At 40.1% G+C, this 23,652-nt stretch overlaps 1 protein-coding gene across 1 annotated transcript in view; it reads left to right on the forward strand.

Moving 5' to 3' along the window:
* Positions 1-23,652, forward strand: part of MINDY4 (MINDY lysine 48 deubiquitinase 4) — a 99,300-nt gene that overhangs the window by 14,650 nt on the left and 60,998 nt on the right. Inside the window, exons 5-6 of the mRNA XM_074946388.1 lie at positions 4,151-4,409; positions 5,556-6,016. Coding sequence (XP_074802489.1) covers positions 4,151-4,409; positions 5,556-6,016 — 720 coding nt within the window. The remainder of the gene's footprint in view (positions 1-4,150; positions 4,410-5,555; positions 6,017-23,652) is intronic.

The following is a 23,652-nucleotide window of genomic DNA, read 5'->3' on the forward strand; positions in this document are numbered from 1 at the left end:
TTTCTCTGTCCCATCTTTAATACCCATGAGGCTGCAGATCTCTGTCAGCGGGGACAGTGGGACGCATATTGGCCCATGCTCTGGCAACAAAGAGGGGCTGCAAAGCTGCCGTAACGAGAAATGGCATGCGGGACTGCCCACCTGGCTATGCTAAGCCACTCCACTCCCCACAGAATGTCCAGGCATGAAGGAGTGTGGCTGGAGTATGCTACCTCCAGTGACCCCCGTAACCAAGTCAGCCCGCAGCAGCCAGAGGAAAAATGGGGCAATTACAGTGTAAAACACCAGTGCCTGAGATGAGTCCTCATTTCAGCCTTCCTGATAATTAAAAAAAAAAAGGTGAGACGGCACAGAATGAGAATTAGATTTTCTGTGCTAAGCGCTGGTTCCTTGAGTGATGATCTCATAACCGTCTGTTACAGATACGTTTACCTCTTCACAGCCTTTAGAGAGGCTTTGACAAACTCTTAAAAACAGCCCCAGCATTTCCACATGGGCCAGATTTTTAGAGGTAGTTAGGTACCTAAAGTTGCAGATAGATGCCTAATGGGATTTTCAAAAGCACGTAGGCACCCATGGAGCTTCAGTGCCTTGGCACTTTTGAAAATCCCACTAAGCACTTATCTGCATTATTAGGTGCGTAAATATCTTTTAAATCAGGCCCACTGTGCCCTTTGCCAGCCAAGAGTTGCATGGCCCTGATTCACAAGTCATGGTCCCTAGCACCTCTAGAACTTCCATTTATCCTTTCTGTATACTGTGCCCTTCCCTATTGTGCAATATTTTGGTTGCTTTTAAATAGCAACTGTTTAACTATTTAATTAAAAGGAATATTTTGTAACACAACATATTTTTTAACTTCATGGAACTTGCTGCTGAAGGATCCTAATGATGAAAATAGTTAATTAGAAAAAAAGGTTAGATATTTATATGAACATGTTAACCACTTAATGTTTTAGTCTCTGCAGTTACATTAGCTGGGATCAGAGTAACAGCCGTGTTAGTCTGTATTCGCAAAAAGAAAAGGAGTACTTGTGGCACCTTAGAGACTAACCAATTTATTTGAGCATGAGCTTTCGTGAGCTACAGCTCACTTCATCGGATGCCTACTGTGGAAAGTATGCACACAGTATGCATCAGATGAAGTGAGCTGTAGCTCACGAAAGCTCATGCTCAAATAAATTGGTTAGTCTCTAAGGTGCCACAAGTACTCCTTTTCTATTAGCTGGGATACAAATTATATTGGTACTAATACTCATGCATCAGGGCATAAATTGCTCACCAACTATAGTCAGGAAGTACAATCCCCCCATGATATACCAGTTGGGTTGCACAATACTGTAGATCAGAGGTTCTCAAACTGTGGGTCGGGACCCCAAAGTGCATCGTGACCCTGTTTTCATGGGGTCGCCAGGGCTGCCATTAGACTTGCTGGGGTCTGGGGCTAAAGCTGAAGCCCAAAGCTTTGGCCACCTCCACCTGGGGCAGCGGGGCTCAGGTAGGCTCAGGCTTCGGTCCCCACTCCTGGGATCATGTAATAATTTTTTTTATCAGAAGGGGGTCACACACAGTGCAATGAAGTTTGAGAGCCCCTACTATAGATGCTTTATGGGGTTTTATACCTTCCTGTGAATCATCTGGAACTAGCTAAAGTCAGAGGGTGAAATTCTGGCCCCACTGAAGTCAATAGGAGTTTTGCCAGAATTTCACCTATCAACCAGATACTAGACTAAGGCCTAATCCTGCAAAGACTTATGTACATGGGTGACTTTACAATTTGAGTGCAATCCCCATTGAATTCAATGTGGCTACTCATACATAAAGATAAGCACCTGCATAAGTCATTGCAGGATGGGAGCCATATAGTATTCTTGCACATCCTATGTTTAAATAAGGAGTCAGAACTTTTGGCAATGTAATATTAGCAAGACACAAAAATCTAAGCCTTACAGAAACACATTACAAAATGTAAATCATAGGAATGAAATACTTTAAAAACATCCTTAACTTTAATCCAAAATCAGTGAGTCTCATTCCAAATGAGAGACTCTTGGCAAGCTTTGAAGGAATGGCAATGGTTAGGCTGCTGGTTTGCTGCGACCCCTGTCCATCATGCTGACCAATTTTGCCTCATTGTTTCCTGGTATTCCCCCCTCTGGCTGTATCTGTCTTATTTTATACTTAGATTGCAAGCTCTTTGGGGCAGGGACGATTAATCACACTGTTAAACAATAATAGAATACCATCTATTTAAATATTTGTGGATGTTCTCCTACATTTTCAAATACATTGATTTCAGTTACTCAACACAGAATACAAAGTGTACAGTGCTCACTTTATATTTATTTTTATTCCAAATATTTGCACTGTAAAAAACAAAAGAAATAGTATTTTTCCATTGCACTGTAGAGCCATCTCTTTATCATGAAAGTTGAACTTACGAATGTAGAATTATGTACTAAAAAACCTGCATTCAAAAGCAATCAATGTAAAACTTTAGAGCCTACAAGTCCACTTAGTCCTACTTCTTGTTCAGCCAATCACTCAAACAAGTTTGTTTACATTTGCAGGAGATAATGCTGCCCTCTTCTTGTTTACAATGTCACCTGAAAGTGAGAACAGGCATTCACATGGCACTGTTGTATTCGGCACTAAAGATTCATATATCTCTTCATGCTTCAACCACCATTCCAGAGGACATGCATCCATGCTGATGATGGGTTCTGCTTGGTAACGATCCAAAGCAGTGCAGACCGACGCATGCTCATTTTCATCATCTGAGTTAGATACCAGCTCCAGAAGGTTGATTTTCTTTTTTGGTGGTTCGGTTCTGTAGTTTCCACATCAGAGTGTTGCTCTTCTAAGACTCTTGAAAGCATGCTCCACACCTTGTCCCGCTCAGATTTTGGAAGGCACTTCAGATTCGTAAACCTTGGTTTGAGTGCTGTAGCTATCTTTAGAAATCTCACATTGGTACCTTCTTTGCGTTTTGTCAAATTTGCAGTGAAAGTGTTCTTTAACAAACAACATGTGCTGGGTCATCATCCAAGACTGCTATAACTTGAAATATATGGCAGAATGTGGGTAAACAGCAGCAGATACACAATTCTCCCTCAAGGTGTTCAGTCATTAAGTAATTAATGCATAATTTTTTTAACAAGCATCATCAGCATGGAAGCATGTCCTCTGGAATGGTGGCTGAAGCAAGAAGGGGCATATGAATATTTAGCATATCTGGCACGTAAATACCTTGCAATGCTGGCTACTAAAGTGCCATGCAAATGCCTGTTCTCACTTTCAGGTGACATTGTAAATAAGAAGCGGGCAGCACTATCTCCTGCAAATGTAAATAAACTAGTTTGTCTCAGCAATTGTCTGAACAAGAAGTAGGACTGAGTGGATTTGTAGGCTCTAAAGTTTTACACTGTTTTATTTTTGAGTTGCAGTTATATAACAAAAAGAATCTACATTTGTAAGTTGCACTTTCACGATAAAGAAATCGCACTTCAGTACTTGTATGAGGTGAATTGAAAAATACTGTTTCTTTTGTTTATCATTTTTAAAGTACAAATATCTGTAATAAAAATAATAATATAAAGTGAGCACTGTACACTTTGTATTCTGTGTTGTAATTGAAATCAATATATTTTAAAATGTAGAAAAACATCCAAATATTTAATACATTTCAATTTGAATTCTACTGTTTAACAGTGCGATTAAAACTGATTAATCATGATTAATTTTTTTAATCACCATTAATTTTTTTGAGTTAATTGCATGAGTTAACTGCAATTAATCAACAACCCTAATTACAAATAAGAAATAATAATAAATTAATTCTCACTGAAGACAGCTAATGGTTTAAAAGCTATTTAGGATTTTATACATACTTTCTCCATTAGGATATGGTATGTAGCACATTAAGATATCATAAGATTAAAATAATGATTTATTTAATTTATAATTCATTCCAGAAAAAGTGCAGGATTAAAAACTGAAGAGCTGTATGTAGACATTTTAAGTGATGAGCTATCATAGTCATATATAATTGCTAGATAATTCACAAGTAACTCAACCACGTTATTATTGTAATTCTTTGTTGATAGTATTTGTGTATAATTTCATTTTAAATACGTTTCTTCCCTTGTAGATATGACATTGATGTTCCACGAGATAAAGTCATTCCATCGAAGAGACATCAACATAAAAGAGAGAAATCCAAGACTGTGGTAGAACCCAATAGTGGCTCATCCTCTGAAGGAGATAAAAAGTTAAAAAATAGCAGAGATGATTTGAAAATAACAGAAACTTCTGAGGAGATGAAGACCACAATGAGAGAGAAGCAAAAGTCCAGGTCTAGTCTCATTGTCAGAGGAATGATGGCTGGACCCACTGCAAGTTCACAAGAGGTGCTTTCCTGTACTTCTAGAGAGATTAAATAGAGGGTTAGAGTTATAGATTTCTACATTATATTTGCTAGTAAAGACATTTGAATATAACATGCAGATTGTTTTTGTATATTAAATTACTATATTTAGAGTTTGTAGTAGAGCAGTAATTTAAGGAAGCAGCTGTAGTTAATAATTTAAGAAAATCTTTTAGATGATTTAGAACCATCAGCAATCATCACATTGTGTAATAACTAACCTATGCAACTCTCTGATCTTTGATTACACCATGTATAGTTATTGTTTATTTTCCATTCTCATTACCTTTTATTTCTTTAAGACTGGAATTTTCAAGGGTACCTAAGGGAGTTAGGCACTCAAATCCCAATGAATTTCTTTGGAAACCCCAGCCTAAATCAACAACAGTTCTTGGTTCCAGCAATTAAACTTCAACTAACATTCTCATGTGTTTTGTACTGTACTTTTTGAGTGAGTATTCTTGAAAACCAGCACCAAGATTCATGTTTTTGGTTTTTCTCCCTATTCTCTTTTTTTATGTCAGTGGGAGTTTTGCCTGAGTAAAGAGTGTAAAGTTGGACCTATGATCATTAGCAATGGAAAAACTCACACGATCAGTTTGAGTAATTTCTGAGATGCACGTAAAAGTTTGTGTGTGTATCTGAACTTGTCTAAACCGCTTTGGTCTGGAAATAGGACTGGATACTTTCCTGTACTTCCTGGTTTCATCTGAGCTGGGTAAAACCTCAACAACAAGCTTTTGTGAGCTATTTCATTTCTGATCCTGGATGACAAGAAGGAGTGCCTGAAAATGCACAACAATTAAGACACCAAAAAAGTTGATCCTCATTATTTATTTATTTATTTATTTATTATGTTGTAGCACCAAGTAGCACTAATCATGGGCCAGGTGGACCCCACCCCAAGTGACTTACCATATAGTTCTGGCTTGATACTGGCCAAATTTTGGTTGAAGATGCAAGTCAGTTCTTACGGTTATTATCCAAACAGGCTCTCCCCCATCCCTAATAACAGAATAAACTGCATATCCCAGTAGTTAGACTAATAGGGGCTTCTGCTTTCTTGTGTGTTTGTTTAAAAAGGCTGAACATTGAATCTGATATTTTCTTTATTTGCAACTTATTCTAGGATTTAGTAAAAAGGAGGCTTCTGAAACGATCCTCTGGCATAAATAGCACAATGCAATTCAAAGGGGAAGATCATCAGAAAAAATCTTCAGAGATGCCAACTAGTGATTTTCAAGAGATTAAAGGAACTTCCACAGAGTCCATGAGTTACCTTTCATCACATAATGCCAGTGCTCTGAAAGTAGATATGGAATTTTCATCAAAGATTTCATCAAACTCATACACAAGTTCAGTCAGTGAGAAGCTAAGACATATGCCCAAAGACACAGCTGATCCACTTGCCAAACTCTTATCAGAAAGAGAAAGAACCAAGGTTGAAGAAAGGAAACCAATGGCAAGCTTTGATATAGACACCAGTGAAAAAACCAGCAAATTAAATGTTCTTCACAGACATTCAGAAACTGGAAGAGAAAAGAGAGAAAGATCTCCCAAAAACAATGAGAATCGGTTATCAGGCCGCAGGTAAGACTGTTGGGTATCTTTGAAGAATATCTGTAAAACTACTGCACTGAAGAGTTCAGGAAGTGTTGTAGTTAACTAATATTGATTTGTGCAGGAAGCCTAGATATGATTTTCATTTAGCTCAGAGGCACAAAAGGAGGTGCTCAAGAAAGACACCTCTTATGCATTAAGAACTAGCACTGATGAGCTTTGGACTGTGTTAAGATGGTGAATAAGGAAGTATGATATATCTCTTCACATAACCTAAGAACCAGGGCTCACCCAATGAAATTAATAGGCAGCAGATTTAAAACAAACAAAAGGAAGTATTTCTTCACACGACGCACAGTCAACCTGTGGAACTCGTTGCCATGGGATGTTGTGAAGACCAAAAGTATAGCTGGGTTCAAAAAAGAATTAGATAAGTTCATGGAGGACAGGTCCATCAATGGCTGTTAGCCTCTGTTTGCCAGATGCTGGACTGGACAACAGGGGACGGGTCACTTAATAATTGGCCTGTTCTGTTCATTCCCTTTGAAACATCTGGCACTGGCCGCCATTGGAAGACAGGATACTGGGCTAGATGGACAATTGGTCTGACTCAGTATGGCTGCTCTTGTGTTTTTATGAACTGAGTCCTGTTGCATCTGAGAAGTATGAGAATATAGTCTCCGTGTCCTCATGTAAAATGAGGGAATATAGAAGGTGATCTTCAAGTCTCTAAGAGGGAGAGAGAGAGCTTCCTTAACCCCCAAAACATATTGATGGCTTTCCCTCTCCTTCCACCCTTATATGTCACTATCTTCATATGGATTATAAACTCTTCAGTGCAGAATCTGAGGTGTTTTATACATAGGAGCTTTGTACAGCTCCTAGCACATTGGGGCCTTGATGCTGATCCATGCTTCAGGGTGCTAATATGAAGTAAATACACATTGTCTGAATGGGGCTGTGATCTTGATTAGGCCTTGGAATAATGCAGGGCTATAGTGTATCAGGTTTAAGCAGGCTGATTTCTGAACATATTAGGATGCTTTATATCTGAGCAGCAGAAGAGGAAAAGGCTGGAGATAGTGTTGTTTTTCCCCTTTCAAGTGATGCTAGGACAGGTTGTCTTTAAGAGTTATCTTGCCTGAAGTTAGAATGAACTTGGCTAAAAGTTTCTAATTTTTGTCTCCATCTTCATTGGCCTGTTGCTTATAGCAGTCTATAATTAGGTGCATAAATAAGTGGCCTGAACTGCAAAGGTATTTCAGTCAATAGAAATTGAGGGTGGTCAGCATCTCTTAAAATGAGGAGACTTGGGTAGGTGCCTTATTGTGGGTATAGAAGAGTAGCATTAGGCACCTGGTTTGAAAATCTTAGACTGAATGTAATACTGGTTATTAAAAGAGTAGGTTTAAAACCAAAACACTGAGGATGACCTGATCACTATTCCAAACTGCAAACTTAAATTCTCTCTTTTGGTTTATTTGGTTTCTGTATTTAAATTCTGCAACCTAATGAGTATGGGGCACTGTTGACATCCATGATAGTATGTTAGGTCCCTCCACCTTTCTTTTCAGTGGACTGGAGGAAGCAGCGAGCAAGGGACTCACTTAAGCTGCCTGGAGACCAGCGTGGCACTTTTCTCTTCCTGGGAGCCAAAACACATTTGCAGAGGCTGTTGGATTTCCTCCCCTTTCCTCTTCCTTCACCTGCATGACACCGTTATTTGTTCATGTTAGCAGGCTTCATCTGAGTGATACGGATTGCTGAACAACCTGTCAGAACACTGTCTTCAAGGTCCCAGCATTCCAAGAGGTTTACAGTAGATGGCCAAAAAAGCCGTTATGTCACGAGTAAGAAAAAATAAGTATTCTGCACTACCAGAAAGAATTGTTTTAGGGAATACAGGGTGAAAAGAGTGAGTATGTTCCCAATACTGATGAAATAATAGGAGTATAGCAGATTATTTATCACCGCTTTGCATTGTAGCACAGGGCTGGCTCAAACCGAGCAGGAGGTTTTGTTCAAACAAATCGCTTGTAATACCTCCATGCAGCTGCTGCTGGGCCTCGCAGCACCTACCATGCTAAATCAGCACCTGTGGGACAGAGACAAAAAGCAGTAGCTGTGCTGAAAGGAATTGACACCCCATGCACAATCCTGCTCAATGTATGTCACTGAGCTAAAACAGCTTTGATTCCTCTGATGGAATGAGCAGATTTCAGAAAGAACAGTGGAGGGAGCTGTTTCATAAACAGTCTGTCTAATCATTTCATTGGTATTAGTATCCTAAGACCTTGCTGACATAGGGCTCTCAGGCTCCTGCCCGGTGCTGAGAACTCTGGCCAAACCCAGCAAAGTGTGGAAGTACTGTGAGCACATGAGTATTCTCTTTGAAGTCAGGGGTCTGCTCCTGTGCTTGAAGTTAATCATATGCTTAAGTGCTTTGCCAGATTTGGGCAGAGAGTTTAGCACTTCTGTTGTAAACTTTTTTAGGTAGGGATTGTCTTTTTTGTTCCCTGTTTGTACAGTGCCTAGCATGACTGGGTCCTGGTCCATAAGTATGGCTCGTAGGTGCTGGAATAGTACAAATAATAAATAATAATAACTTTGTAGGATCTGTCTCAGAAAGTATAACAGTCACTATTTATTGGGAGCCAAAGTTCACTCTCTGTAACTCCCATGTAGTTCCATTGACTTCAGTGTTAACAAGGACAGAATTTGACCCTTCTCGATTAATATTTGAGATTTAGTTTAGGACTGATTGCAGCTGGTTCACCCGCAGGGTTTTGTAACCTTTTTCTTTTTTTCCCTTAGCAAAGTAAAGACATTCCAGTCTTATTTTTCATTCCTGTTTTCTTTTCCTTTTTTTGGCTAGCCATTTTCAAAGGTTCCTATTGTTATTCACCACCCCAGGCACCTTTTGTCTATATATGCACTTGGCAAAGAAAGAAGGCAAAACCGCAGTGCGACATCAAAGGACTATCTGAATATCAATGAATAATGGCTGCTGACAGAGCAGACAAGAATAACTGTTTATAAAAATCTACTGGAGAAATATGGATTCCTCAATATTTGGGCTCCCACACTTAAGTAAAAGAGAAAGATGAACACCATGCTGTGTTTGCTGTTTTGTGAGTCATTATGTCATTAATTAGTCTTAGACAAGGCAAGAATTGGGGGGCACAGGAGGCTATCTGTTAACTAACTTCAGTTTAATAATGATAATAATACTGATCTCTTATGCTTTTCATCAGGAGATTTCAAAGCAATGACAAAGGAGATCAATATCATTTTCCCTTTTGAGTTGGAGAAACTGAGCACAAAGAGGTGATGTGACTTTCCCAAGGTCACCCAGCAGGCCCATGGTAGAGCTGGGAATCAGAGGCGGATTAGGGGTTTGTGGGGCCCCAGAGCAAATGGGGGCCCCTCCCCACCCCTTTCACCTGCAGTCCCCCCCCCCGGCGCTTCTGGGGAAATGAGGTCAGGGCAGGAGAGTCTGCCCCACCCCGCCTCCTCTCCTGGCGCTCCTGCTGGGGAGCTTGGTCAGGGCTCAGGGGCTTCTCCCGCCCGGTGCTCCTGATGGGGAGCAAGGTCGGGGTGCGGGGGCTTGCCCTACCCCGCCTGCCCATCACTCCTGCTGGTCAGGGCGTGGGGGCTTCCCCTGCTCCCTGGTAGGAGTGCCAAGTGGGCAGAGTGGGTTGGGGCTCGGGGGCGCCCAATTGGCCGGGGCCCCTGAGCACATGACTAATTGGCCTAGAGGCTAAATCTGCCACTGCTGGGAATAGAACCCAGGTATCTTAAATCCTAGTCTAGTGCTCTATTGACTAGTTTAGACTAATAAAAAAAATATATATATAGTACAGTATTAAAAATATAAATGCAAAACTAGTCCTTTACATTCAACAGTAAGTACTGAGGCCAACATTGCATTAGCTTTGTTGGGAGTTTGTTCTGAATAAGAACTGCAGGATTAGAATCTTATTTTTATAGGCACATTTTAGCCAGGTAGACAAACTGAGAAGACATTTGGATTTCTCTTACAACCAAAATTAAATGCCCCGCCATTTTAGATTTACATATAAGAGGAATGATGAACTGACTATGAATGGAATCCTTCCAAAAATGATCAGCTGTAGTAATAAAAATATTCTCCAAATATTCTTAGAAAAGCAAACTTAGTTGCTATTGTTTCTTATTAAGTAGTTTTTCATAAAATAGCTGACTGCATTTAGGAAAATCAATTAGAAACAAAGAGTATGGATGTAGCTTGTGGCATTTATCAGTTTTTTTAAAGGACACCATTAGGGATCTCTGGATTAATATCTGATTTATTTACCTTAACAGATATTCTCCATTTTATAGGTCTGACAAAGATTCCAAACATCCACCATTAAAAAGTCAACATTTAACTACATTTACTACACTACCACTGGTAATTGTGGTAAAATGTTGACTTCTTAATGGAGACCTCTCTATTTTTCAATACACTTCTGACTTACCAGGCATCCCCTTGTAGATATACTGTGTCTACTGCCATGTAATAACTTTTAAAACATCCCTTTAGTCACAGAAGTTAGAGATGGAAAAAATATCTATCTTACATAGTGCCTATCACTGTGGTGTCTTAATGTTTCTATACAAAACTAAAGAGTGCAAATGAGAGGAACAAAGGTGTTGTTTTCTCTGTGTTCCTCAAGAGTTAGAACTTGGGAACGGGCTGTAAATATGACACCTTGACATGACTTCATATCAACATTGCTCAATTTAACAAGTCAAAAATGATTTTTCAAACTTCCAATACCAGTCAATATAAAATCTCAAAATCAAGCTGTTTTTCCTTACCCTTTCTATGTTCATCACCAGTAATGCACATCAGTCTTCAACTATCCCTTTCTATCCTCATTATCTTTTCATTTGAATTTATGGTACTTGAAAATAATGTTAGTGATGTGCAATGCAGTTCAGTCTTCTTTAGCTGTTTTGGCTCTAGCAGGAATAAAAATATTTTTTTAAAAATAAGTGTACAGCACAAAGAGAGGCACAAGGATCAAATATGTTAAGTGTGACAGTGACTTTTCAGACCATAATCACACTATAAGTTCAACAAGTTCAAGTCTGAAAGAGCATATTCAGATATCAGGCTATAAGCTAACAAAGACCTCACCAAACCTTCTAAGCTCCTACCTGAGCAGAGTCTTGAATGGGAATGCAGTGCAAAAAGATAACAAAAAAATGTCCTGCACCTCTGATGTATTGTCATTGATGCTGAACCCCTAAGGGTAAGAATTCTATTATCAGTGAACTGAGCATGCAGAATAAGGAATGAGGATCAATCATGGAACAGAATATATGATCACTGTGGATGGGAAAAATTAAATAGGTAAGAGGAATGTCTAACATGGATCAAATTAATTCTATTGCTTGTCTATACCTCATATAGAATTGAGGGCATTCCATGGCACCTTTTGCCCACCTACAGAGTCATCCTACTTCTGTCAGTGCAGCTTTTGGATGGTAGTAGACTTCTAGTCTGATATGTCCCCAATCTCCTCATTGAAAGGATGAGGGATATGAGTTGGCAGATGGATCCTTGTATTTGCTGATCCAGCATCCTTGCACCCACCCCTAAATTTCTTTCTATATTAATGCAAATGGAGTCCATGCAGCTTCATGGCATCTCTGAGGGTAGACTCTCTGTGTAACTGCAACAGTTCTGATGTTTTCAGGACCTCTGTCTACCCATAGCTGGGTAAGAAGATCTGGCCCATCAAACGGTATCATATTCTGGCAGTTTTGACATCTGTGTTCTGCCTGCCATGACATATGGAGCTGAAAAAAATCAATTCCCCAGGAAAACAGAGTAGAGGCTAAAATCTCAACAGCATAGGAAGCATGACAAAACTTAAGACTGGAATTACATGGAGAACCAGGAGACCAAACAAAGAGATGATCATAATGGTCCCTTCTGACCTTAGTATCTATGAATCTATGAGATCAGGCTATAATATCTCAGAAGATCCCATTGTCCAAAGGAAGGGATTTATAATACAGGATCAGGAATGAGGCACTTAATTGAGTTTTTACTCATTCTTTCATTGTGAACACTAGTCATCCCTACCTCTTCTGTATCTCTAATTACTCCGTCTATACTGTCCTCTTTACTGCCTGCAGTCTTGGCTAGGAATGGAATGTGAGCTAGGGATTTCCTTTCAAGACTCTGCCAAGGTAGCTGGGTAATTTGAAGAGTAGGGACTGTTTTATGAGCATGTGGCTTGGCGTCAGCCTTCTTCTTCCAACCAAAACCTTAGCAGCTCCGTGATGTGCTCCATCTCCACTAGCTGTGGAGTAAGTGCCAAATGAGTCCACTGCCAGAATTTCTTTTCCTACATGGCGATGCATAGCCTTTCAACCAAAATTCCCCAGATGGGAACGTTTTAATTGTTCCAAAAATATCACGGCAAAGACTCATTATTCAGTCATGAATTCTTTCCAAGCTGTGCTACGCATCCAAACACAAACAGGCCAAGTGTAGTGAATTGCCATAGATACTAATGCCTTCATTGGAACATTAGTCATATTTCGTAGAGTCATTGAAATTAGAGATGGAAAAGACCTTTTTAGGTCACTTTGTTCTACAGTATATTATTCAGTGCTATATATATATATTTGCTACAGCACATTTTCCAGGGTTTTGTCCAGTTCAGTCTTTAAATGGCTCAAGTGGCAGAACTCCCACCACTTCCCTTGGGAATCTATTCCAAAGTCTAATAGATCTTAGTTTTAGGATTTTCATCCTTATATTCAGCCTAAATTTTCTTTTGCTTAATTCTGTCCCATTATTTGTAGTTATAGTTGCTTTTACCGTCCTGGTCATTCCTATCCCTGCTTTTTGTTTACCCCTTTTAAGTACCTGTAGAGAGTTATCTTATTCCATTAGTCATCATTTGACTAAAGTTTATATATAATGATTTTAATATTTGCTCATAATTCTAACCCTCCAACCCCTGAATTTTTGTCTGTTACTGCTCTTCTTTGATTTCCTTCCTATTTCTTTCTAGTACTCGGGGCTCCCATAACGGTACAGTATTCTAGGCATGACTCACCAGTGCCATATGGAGATTAAAAATCTTTCTGTTGATGTTATACTTCTTAGTATGTGGTGAAAAATCACATTGGTGTCTCTTGCCACTATATTGCATTGCAAGCTCGTGTATTATTAATTTCAGTTTTGGACAGTGATGCAAACATAACCTTTCCTGAGTGTCTTCCTCTGAACCATTCGTTATGAGCCAGTGCTAGATGTAGGATACGGGGTTAGATGAATCTGTTGTGGTACAATAGTTCTGCATTCCTATGCCTTGGTGAATACAGGCACTTTCTCTATGCTTTGCAATACGGCATTTCTACATGTGACTGTCGGCTGTGAGTCTGAATCACTTTGTTTTGTCTTCTGAGTCATCGCTCGCTTTCTCACTCTCACCTTAACTGAGATTAATGAAGGTGGACGTTTGTATTATGCTACTGACAGTTCTTTCTTAGAGATGATGAAAAATTCTTGGCTAAGAGAGGATTTTCCCTATGTATACATTTCAGTAAAAAGAATAGAAAAAAACCCAACAACCTGAAGACACTTTTTTTGGAATAGGAGTAAAGCTGGGTAGGAAAGGGCTTTGCTGTCCCACAAATATATTCAAGAGTTTGAAATATTTTCCCATCTTTAATCTAGACAAATTGTCAATATCTCTAAACTATTCATGAACTGGAAAAACTTTTTTTTTTTTCATTTCAGGTCAATCAAAACATTTCATTTCTATAATTCTGAAATATTTTGTTTCAATTTTGATGGGGTTTTTTACCCTTTTTTAGTCAAATTAGCTTACATTTTGAAACTATGTGGATTGGAAAACTGGAATTTTTCATTTTGAAAATGTTGCAATTAAATATCTTGACAAATTTGAAACATTTTTTCTCAATATTTTTTTGAGTTGGGAGATTTGTTGACTCTGACCCTGTTTCACTAACATTTTCAATAGCAACAAATCAGCTTTAAAAAAAATTGACCAAAAGTTGTTGACCAGCTCTAGATAGAAGACCACTGGAAGCAAACAAATATACCTCTTGCCCTCTAAGAAACTCAGTAGAAAAATCAAGGTGACCAGTTTTAAAATACAAATGTTATTTCTTAGTATTTCTCCAGTTATCTGACAAGCAAAAATAAAAATGATCAACAAAAACAGTGACTTGGCCCTTTAAATAATCAGCATTCTTGCTTTAAATGAGTTTTAAAACTGGAGTAAAACAGCTTAATTGCCTACAGGAAGACTCAAGCCTATGCTTGTCAATTCTCTATGCTTAATTAGTTTAGAACTGCCTTAGATCTCAGGTTTTTTTTTTCTCCTGGTAAACTGTTGCATGCTTCCCACCCACAAGCCGTCTGTGCTGGCATACATTAAAATATAAGCACAGAAGATGGATATTCATTTCTGAAGGACTGACGGACCGTGCGCACACACGCACACACACACACAGTTTGTCCCTTGTGCTAAATGAGAAATAACCTGGAGGAAGTCTGTTATGTTGGAGCTGGAACAGTTGTATCCTTGGTTCGAGTGGGCAATTAAGGGCTATGGGGCTATGGAAAGCATTCTAGTGAAGGTGTACTGTACATTCCGCTAGACTAACTCGTTATGAATCTTGACGGTGCTAACTTCCTTCCATTTATTTTCAGCTTTGCTGGAAATGGCCAAGCCTTTATGTTCTTGGGGAAAGAAGGAATCCTTCCATTTCTGGGGATTCCTCCCAGTTTAAAGCTGGCGTCAAAATAATTGTGTTGATCTAACATAATAAATATTGGTTTCAATGGAAGTGTACATCTGGATACAGTCAATATTGCACTTGAATTTTATCTGCATTCTCTCCTTGTCTTAAAGGAAAATAATAGCTAATACACAAAGCACTTTATTTCAGAACTTCAGTGAAATAAGAAATTCTTGTTCTAAAATGTGTTCATATGGTATACTCTGGGCCAGATCTTCTCTTCTCCCAGGTTTACAATGGTGTAACTCCATTATCTTCAGGAAGGTTACTCCTAATTTATACTGGTGTAGGTGAAATCAGAATCAAGCCATTTACCCAAAGTCTTCCTAATACTCTCCCTAATCTGAGTGACAGTAGTATCAAAAAGAAAATACTTCTCGGTTTTTCAGATAAATGTCTTCTTATTTTTCACAGCTCATTTTTGTTAAGTAGGAGAGAGAATTGTCAAATCCAGAACAGAGCTATTCCACTTGGAGTAACAGATGTGGATGGCTTTCAGACAGTACTCAGCATATCACACTGAAATGACTTTTCAGCAGCCTGGGAAAAATGTAATAGCTGACTGCAAAGGAAAAGTGCTTATCAGCATCGTAACTTGGTTTTTAGTGTTCATAAACTTTTATCAGAATAGTAAAGTGGAGCATCTGAGCCAAAGAAGTTCCTCCAGATAGAATAAAATAAACATCTGCAGACATCCACTTTCAGCGTAGAGCCAAACCCTGTCATCCTTCACCAGGCAAAACTCCCATTGAATTCCATGAGAATTTTGTCTGGTGGTGGACTACAGGATTTGGCCCATGGGATGGAAGAAAATCAGTGCTGATGTGATGTTATTAAGACATCATTAATTACTTGTGAGGCAGGGTATGGGTGAGCAGGTCAAGGAGGAAGGTGTTGGACTCCTAACATTACTGAACTCTTGTGGAGCTCTCTCATTTTAGTTTTGCATCCATGAGATTATTGTTATGCTAACATCTAGTAACAATATTTATAAAACAAGTTAAATGTCACAAAGACCTGCAGCTGGATTCAACTATTTATTATCTATTTAAAATAACTTTTCCACCCAACTTTTCTGCCCATCTGTTTTCCAATTTGTGCTTCAAGAGGAGTCTTTTGTGAAGGGGGGCATTAGAACTTGGGTTGCCGCATGAGGATGTTTCTTGAAATTATACGTAATTAGTTAACAGCAAGGAAGAGACAAAAAATATTCCGGGATGGAGAAAGTCATGATTTTACAAAGATTTGTGATATTGACAAATTCTAGTATATTCAGAGCTTGATTCATCACTCTGTTAACTCCATTTAATGCTGGTAGCTCCATGGAAATCAGCAGAGATGCATCAGAGTACAACTGGTATAAAAGCCGGGTGAATCAGGCCCTCAGAGTTAAAATGGCTGCTCCTTTAACATATATTGTCTTTAAGGAAGACAGGGGAATCATACTGGCTTCAGTAAAGGATAAGGTTTCATCTTTAACTTTTGATTTCCTAGATTTCATTGATCAATGTTCCAGATTTAATGGTACATTTTTAAAATTTAATTTAATTTCCTTGTTAAAAACAATAAACGTCTTTCCAGGAAGGTTATATAATGCATATCGTTTACCCAAGAGTTATGAATGACTCCAATCCTTTCTGTCAGGCAACCCTGTGGATAAGTAGTTTTTCTAAGCATAATAAATATTTTTAAATGTGTTGTTTACCCAGTGGGCTGTAATGCTCTCTTGTTAAATATGTAACTTAATTTATCAGCTCGGACTGTTTTATCTAAAATAACTAAACCTGCTAATTAGCAAGCATTAATGCCATTATCCTACAAGCTGCTGAGCAATGACGGATGGGTCTCAAACTATGCTCTGAGAGGGTGTGGCCTGATTTGGATGACTGTGTAGTGGGGTCTAATCCAGATCCCACAGAAATCCAATTGGCTTCACTGAGCATTGGATCAGGCCGTAGGGCCACACCAACGTATGATAGGTTTGTTTGATGTTTCAAAAATGTGTTTAATTGTTCTCATAATAGGCAGGAGAGGATGAGCTTTACAATGGTAGCATTTATAGAAAAGGTCAGTTTAGTCTGGGTTCGGCGTTCAACATTAAAGCATTGCAATTAACGTAATTACTTGCACATGCTTCCTTTCCATCCTCTCTGAATTCCCAACCCAGCTCGTCTGTGTGGCCCCATGCTGTACCCTTTGCCATGAGAGTAGGCATGTGGCTTGATCCGCAGCTGACGTCAATGCTGCTGTGTGACTCCACAGACAGGAAGCACTGTAAGAATAGGACAGTCAGCACCTCTCCACAGAGACTAAACATATCACCTCTACAGTACACTCAGCCTTGAGCCTGGGAATAAGTCTGCACTTGACTCTCTTAACTGGCAGCGAAGTGAACTGCTGTCAAACAAGATCAGGTCAATTTAGGAGTTATGGATTTAAATAGTCCATATTAATATTGCACTTGATTTTTTTCAAATTAAAATGGGAAATAAATGACGGGAGAAAACCTTCAGCTATCTCAAATTGCATTGCACCTTTCATAATGGAAAGTCTGGACAGGTAAGAAAAGCTCAAAGAAAGATTAGTAATCTATTGTGGCCTTTTGGTGCCAGTGGATTCATGGCACCAGATATGTCAACACAACATTTGTGCATGTTGCCATCTGCCCTTTCAATATTTCCCCAAAACTTCATAGGAAGAGGCTGTGTGCAATTATTGGAAATGATTAATTGCTTCTTCATTATATTTTATTTTTGGAAAGCATATCAGACTGGAAGAGGACAATCACATGGCCTAAAATGCAGTCAGTGAACAAGACAACTTTCTTAATCAGAGCACTGGAAACATGGTATCTCTAGAGCATACTGTATGTAAAGCAGAAAGGCGGTACACATTAATTTATGCACTTAGGGCTTTACACGTTTCCTTTTCAGTATGTCTGCTTGGGAACATCAGGTGTAACACATTAGGAAGGAGAATTAGTGCAAGAAATCACTGTCCCACAAGAACAATTCTATGTATGGCAGTAGCTCAAAGAGTGTGTTCTCCCAAAGCCTTACACCCCTTTTGATTACTTTAACAGGAGGTAAAGGCTATCTCTACAGTACCTGTTCTCACCAATCAGCTATCATCTTTGTTTGGTTTTGATCATAACAAATGGAGATAAGAGAGCGTATCCGCATGGCCCCACAGTATGCCAACATTTTTATGGCTGACTTAGAGCAATGCTTCCTCAGCTCTCATCCCCTAATGCCCCTACTCTACTTGCGCTACATTGATGACATCTTCATCATCTGGACCCATGGAAAAGAAGCCCTTGAGGAATTCCACCATGATTTCAACAATTTCCATCCCAACATCAACCTCAGCCTGGTCCAGTCCACACAAGAGATCCACTTCCTGGACACTACAGTGCTGATAAACGATGGTCACATAAACACCAGCCTATACCGGAAACCTACTGACCGCTATTCGTACCTACATGCCTCCAGCTTTCACCCTGACCACACCACACGATCCATCATCTACAGCCAAGCTCTGCGATACAACCGCATTTGCTCCAACCCCTCAGACAGAGACAGACACCTACAAGATCTCTATCAAGCATTCTTACAACTACAATACCCACCTGCTGAAGTGAAGAAACAGATTGACAGAGCCAGAAGAGTACCCAGAAGTCACCTACTACAGGACAGGCCCAACAAAGAAAATAACAGAATGCCTCTAGCCATCACCTTCAGCCCCAACTAAAACCTCTCCAACGCATCATCCAGGATCTACAACCTATCCTGAAGGTCGACCCATCACTCTCACAGACCTTGGGAGACAGGCCAGTCCTTGCCTACAGACAGCCCCCCAACCTGAAGCAAATACTCACCAGCAACCACACAACAGAACCACTAACCCAGGAACCTATCCTTGCAACAAAGCCCATTGCCAACTGTGTCCACATATCTATTCAGGGGACACCATCATCGGGCCTAATCAAATCAGCCACACTATCAGAGGCTCGTTCACCTGCACATCTACCAATGTGATATATGCCATCATGTGCCAGCAATGCCCCTCTGCCATGTACATTGGTCAAACTGGACAGTCTCTACGTAAAAGAATAAATGGACACAAATCAGATGTCAAGAATTATAACATTCAAAAACCAGTCGGAGAACACTTCAATCTCTCTGGTCACTTGATTAGAGACCTAAAAGTGACAATTCTTCAACAAAAAGACTTCAAAAACAGACTCCAATGAGAGACTGCTGAATTGGAATTAGTTTGCAAACTGGATACAATTATTTTAGGCTTGAATAGAGACTGGGAGTGGATGGGTCATTACACAAAGTAAAACTATTTCCCCATGTTTGTTTATCCCCCCCCCCCGCCACTGTTCCTCAGACGTTCTTGTCAACTGCTGGAAATGGCGCACCTTGATTATCACTACAAAAGGTTTTCTCCCCCCGTGCCCCCCCTGCTTTCCTGCTGGTAATAGCTCATCTTAAGTGATCTCTCCTTACAGTGTGTATGATAACAACCATTTTTTCATGTTCTGTGTGTATATAAATCTCCCCATTGTATTTTCCACTGAATGCATCTGATGAAGTGAGCTGTAGCTCACGAAAGCTTATGCTCAAATAAATTGGTTAGTCTCTAAGGTGCCACAAGTACTCCTTTTCTTTTTGCGAATACGGACTAACACTGCTGCTACTCTGAATCCGGTATTCAGTGTAAGCTCTCTTCATGTTCCTATTTCAGGTTGGACATTACTTTTCAGGAAGAGACTTCATTTGGCTAGAAACTGTTAGGTTAGATTGTCTGGGACTATTGAAAGTCCTAAGGTTTCTCACAGGAAATGTCAGGCCAGACACTTTCCACATCCTTAAAAACAAATGAAGGTCAAAAACTGAAGGAGTGGCTACTTTCTGCTAGACAAGCAAAGGAGAGAGTTACCACCCACACTGAGAAGACTCATGTGACTGTTAAATGCTGGGAACCCAATTTTTATGTGGGTCCTGCATTATTTAGGGTTGTCATTGCCACATGTACAATGGACAGTGTCTTGAATGTGCCTTTATTTAATATAAATCAATTTACCTCCCTTAGCTCTTCTGTTGGTCGCTACTGCCATTGTTTGAGTGTCTTAGGGTATGTCTGCACGGCAACTGGAAGCAAGCTTCCCAGCCTAGGTAGACAGGCTTGTGCTAGCAGGGCTCAATCAGCTTGCCAAAAGCAGCAGTGTGAGCATTGCAGCTCAGGCTACTATATGGGGTGTTGGGATGCGAGGGAGTTCCAGTGTGGAAGTTTTAATTTGGAATTCTTCATTAGGAGTAGAATCTATAACTGAACTGCACCTTCAGCATGTTAGCTCCTTGTCCATATCCAGTGATAACTGTAGTTATTTATTGTACTATTTGTGGTGTTTAGATGTTGCTTGTAATTATTAGAATTGGGAGCACTGGCTGTTGGGAGTCTGAAAGGACAGGAAACAGGAAGGAGGGGGAGTAGTTGAGAGGCTGGGAGAGAGAACAGAGGGTGCAGCAGCAGCTTGGTAAAGAGGTTTCCACTTTGAAAATAAAGTCCTGTTGAAGCTTGTTAGTACCTTGCGTGGTTGATACAACATTTTGGCGACGAGGATGAATCTTCTGCCTCTGAACCCACCTGCACCCTTTCTGCAAAGCCCAGGTGAGCCTCCAATTGCTTTTACTACCTGGATCCATATGTTTGAGACTTATCTGCTTGCAATCAGTGCTACAGAGATTTCTGAAGTAAGAAAGTGTGCTCTGCTAATCCACTGCCTTGGAGCAGAAGGGCAGCTTATATTTCACACTTTCCCCCTTGCAGATGATAAATATGAGACTGCACTCACTGCATTAAAGAATTTTTTTGTGCCAAAAGTGAATGGAGTAGCTAATTGCTACAGATTACGCCAGCGTGAGCAGAAACCAGGGGAAACTATAATGCAGTATATTGCTTCCCTGAGGAGTCTGATTGTAATTTGTGATTTCGGGAATCTGGCAGATGAGATGATTAGAGACCAGCTCATTGAGAAAACAACCATGCTTCATGGAAGAGAACGCTTACTTCTAGAACCACAACTTACACTAGAAAAAGCAATAACCATTGCTTCTCAGATTGAGTCAGCTACAGCTGAAGCCAAAATAATGAGCATGGTTACAAGAGGCACAGTCCAGGCTGTGACTCCTTTGCAGAAAAGTTCACTACCACTGCAGACACACAATTGCAAGAGGAAAACTAATGAAAAACTACTGAATCAGCAAATTCAAAATACGGTAAAAGCATGCTTTTGCTGTGGATCCCCACAACACCTTGCAAGCTACACAGGATGTCCGGCAAAAGTAGCTCAGTGCAATCATTGCAAAAAGATTGGACATTTTGCCAAAGTATGTCACAGAGGCCAGTTCAATCAACAGGTCCATGCAGTTACAATACCAGATGTTACTGTGCTGAGCGTGGACAAAATCACTACTGCACATATTCCAGAACAGGTAAAGTGCACTGTAAACGTTTCTGCCATACCCTCAGGCAAACCACACTCTATTCAGCTAATGCTGGACACTGGCTCAGCAGTATCTGTACTACCTGATTCCATCTATCTGCGTTACTTTAAAGATGTACCTCTTACTGAACCCAAACTTCACTTGGTGTGCTATTTGAAAAACCATATTCCAGTACATGGTTGCCTGCCAGTAATAGTTACTTTTGGTGATTGCTGTGTAACTGCAGAGTTCTACATTGTCCACAAAGGCACTCCTATCCTTGGCAGAGATTTAAATCTCAGGGTAGTTAATGGACAAATTGATCTTCCTCAGCAAAGCACTCTTGCGGTACACACACCAGTTTCAGCTGGGACCCAACACCAGGTTGAGGAGAAACTCGACTGTGCTTATGGGTTTCTGCATAAAGTTAAAATGCGGAATAATGTGATGCCTGTACGACAGAAGTTACGGCACTTACCATTTTCAGTCAGGGAAGCTGTTTCAGAGGAACTCAGAAAACTTGTTCAAACGGACATTATTGAAGAGATCAACTCCTCGGAATGGGTTTCACCTATAGTAGTGATGCAGAAGAAGGGTGGAGGCATTCACCTTTGTGTGGACTTAAGGTAGCCAAATAAAGCTATTGTGATTGACAGCCATCCTCTTCCTCACATAGAAGAAGTATTTGCAGAACTCCGTGGAGCAAAGATGTCTTTTACTCTTGATTTGCAGAGCGCATACCACCAGGTTATGTTGCATGAAGATAGCAGAGACCTCACAGCATTTATTACACGAGGGACTATTTCGTTTTAAACGTGTTCCATACAGTCTCGCATCTGCCCCAAGTGCCTTTCAAAAAATGATGTCACTGATTCTGAAGAATCAACAGGGAGTTCAGTGCTATCTGGATGATATTATTGTGTTTGGAAATACTTCTGAGGAGCATGACAATAACCTGCAGTCTGCACTAAACTGCATCAGCACAGCAAGCCTCCAGCTCAGTAGGTCCAAATGCAAATGTAGACAAATGGAACTCTCCTTTCTGGGGCATACAATTTCACAGGTTGGACTAAAACCTGATCCAGATCATATCCTGGCAATTTCAAATGCTCCTCCTCCAGATTTGCAAACCTTACGTTCCTTCTTGGGTCTTACCTCCTGGTATGCAAAATTCATTCCCAATTATGTTTCTGTCATTGAACCGTTATGGGAATTACTATGGAGAAGTTCAACCTTAGTGTGGACAACGGATGCACAAACTAGTTTCGAAACGGTGAAAGACTTGATTGTACATAGTCCAGTACTTGCACTATTCAGTCCTGCATTGTCCACAATTGTAACTACTGATGCTTCTGATTATGGACTTGGGGTTGTTCTCACACAACTGCATGAGGACAACACAGAGAGGACTTCAAGGATACTAAGTAATGCTAAGAGAAGATATTCTACAGTCGAAAAAGAAACACTTGCTTGTATCTGGGCTACTGAAAAAATGACAAACTTACCTGGGGGGCTGCAAGTTCAAGTTGCGCACAGACCACAGCCCTTTGACGACGTTGCTCATCACGAAAGGACTGGGAAGAGCAGGATACCGTATTGCTCGATGGTCTGCAAGACTGCTCTCTTTCAATTATGAACCGGAATATAAGCCTGAAAACCAAAATGTGGTCACTGATTGCCTTTCTCGCCTGCCTTTGCCTTCACCAGATGGTCCATCGGAGGATGAGGATGTAGTGGTTGAGCTTATTACAAGCACTCTTACTGCAGTTACAAGAGAACAATTTCAAGCTGCTTGTTCAGCGTGTCCAATTCAACAAAAACTATGGAAATTTCTGACAAAGAGATGGCCCAGTCACCCTAAAAACCTTGACCCAGTTTTGCTGCCTTATTTTAGAGTTTGGGATGAACTTTCTTTGTTTGATGGCTGTGTGCTACGAGGTACACACCGGCTCCTTGTGCCAGAAGAATTACAGTCAAAACTCATACACCTGGCACACAATACTCATCAAGGAATTGTCCGAACCAAACAAAGACTACGGGATCTGTATTGGTGGCCAGGGATGGACTCTCAAACTGAAGCACTCATAAAATCCGGTGTCACTTGCCAAATGCATGATAAGAAAGCAGTGACATGTACCCCTCCATTACAGCCTGTTCCTCTTCCTGAATCTGCATGGGAAAAAGTGGTGATTGACATTGTAGGACCCTTTGACACTGCTCCAATTGACTGCCATTATGCCATCACTTTAATAGACTATTTCAGTAAATGGCCTGAGGTAGCGTTTACATCGCAAATCTCTTCTGCTACAGTAATTAAGTTCCTCTCTTAAGTTTTTAGCAGGGAAGGTAACCCCA

This window comes from Natator depressus, chromosome 2 (assembly GCF_965152275.1).
Source record: "Natator depressus isolate rNatDep1 chromosome 2, rNatDep2.hap1, whole genome shotgun sequence".
Taxonomy (NCBI): Eukaryota; Metazoa; Chordata; order Testudines; family Cheloniidae; genus Natator; species Natator depressus.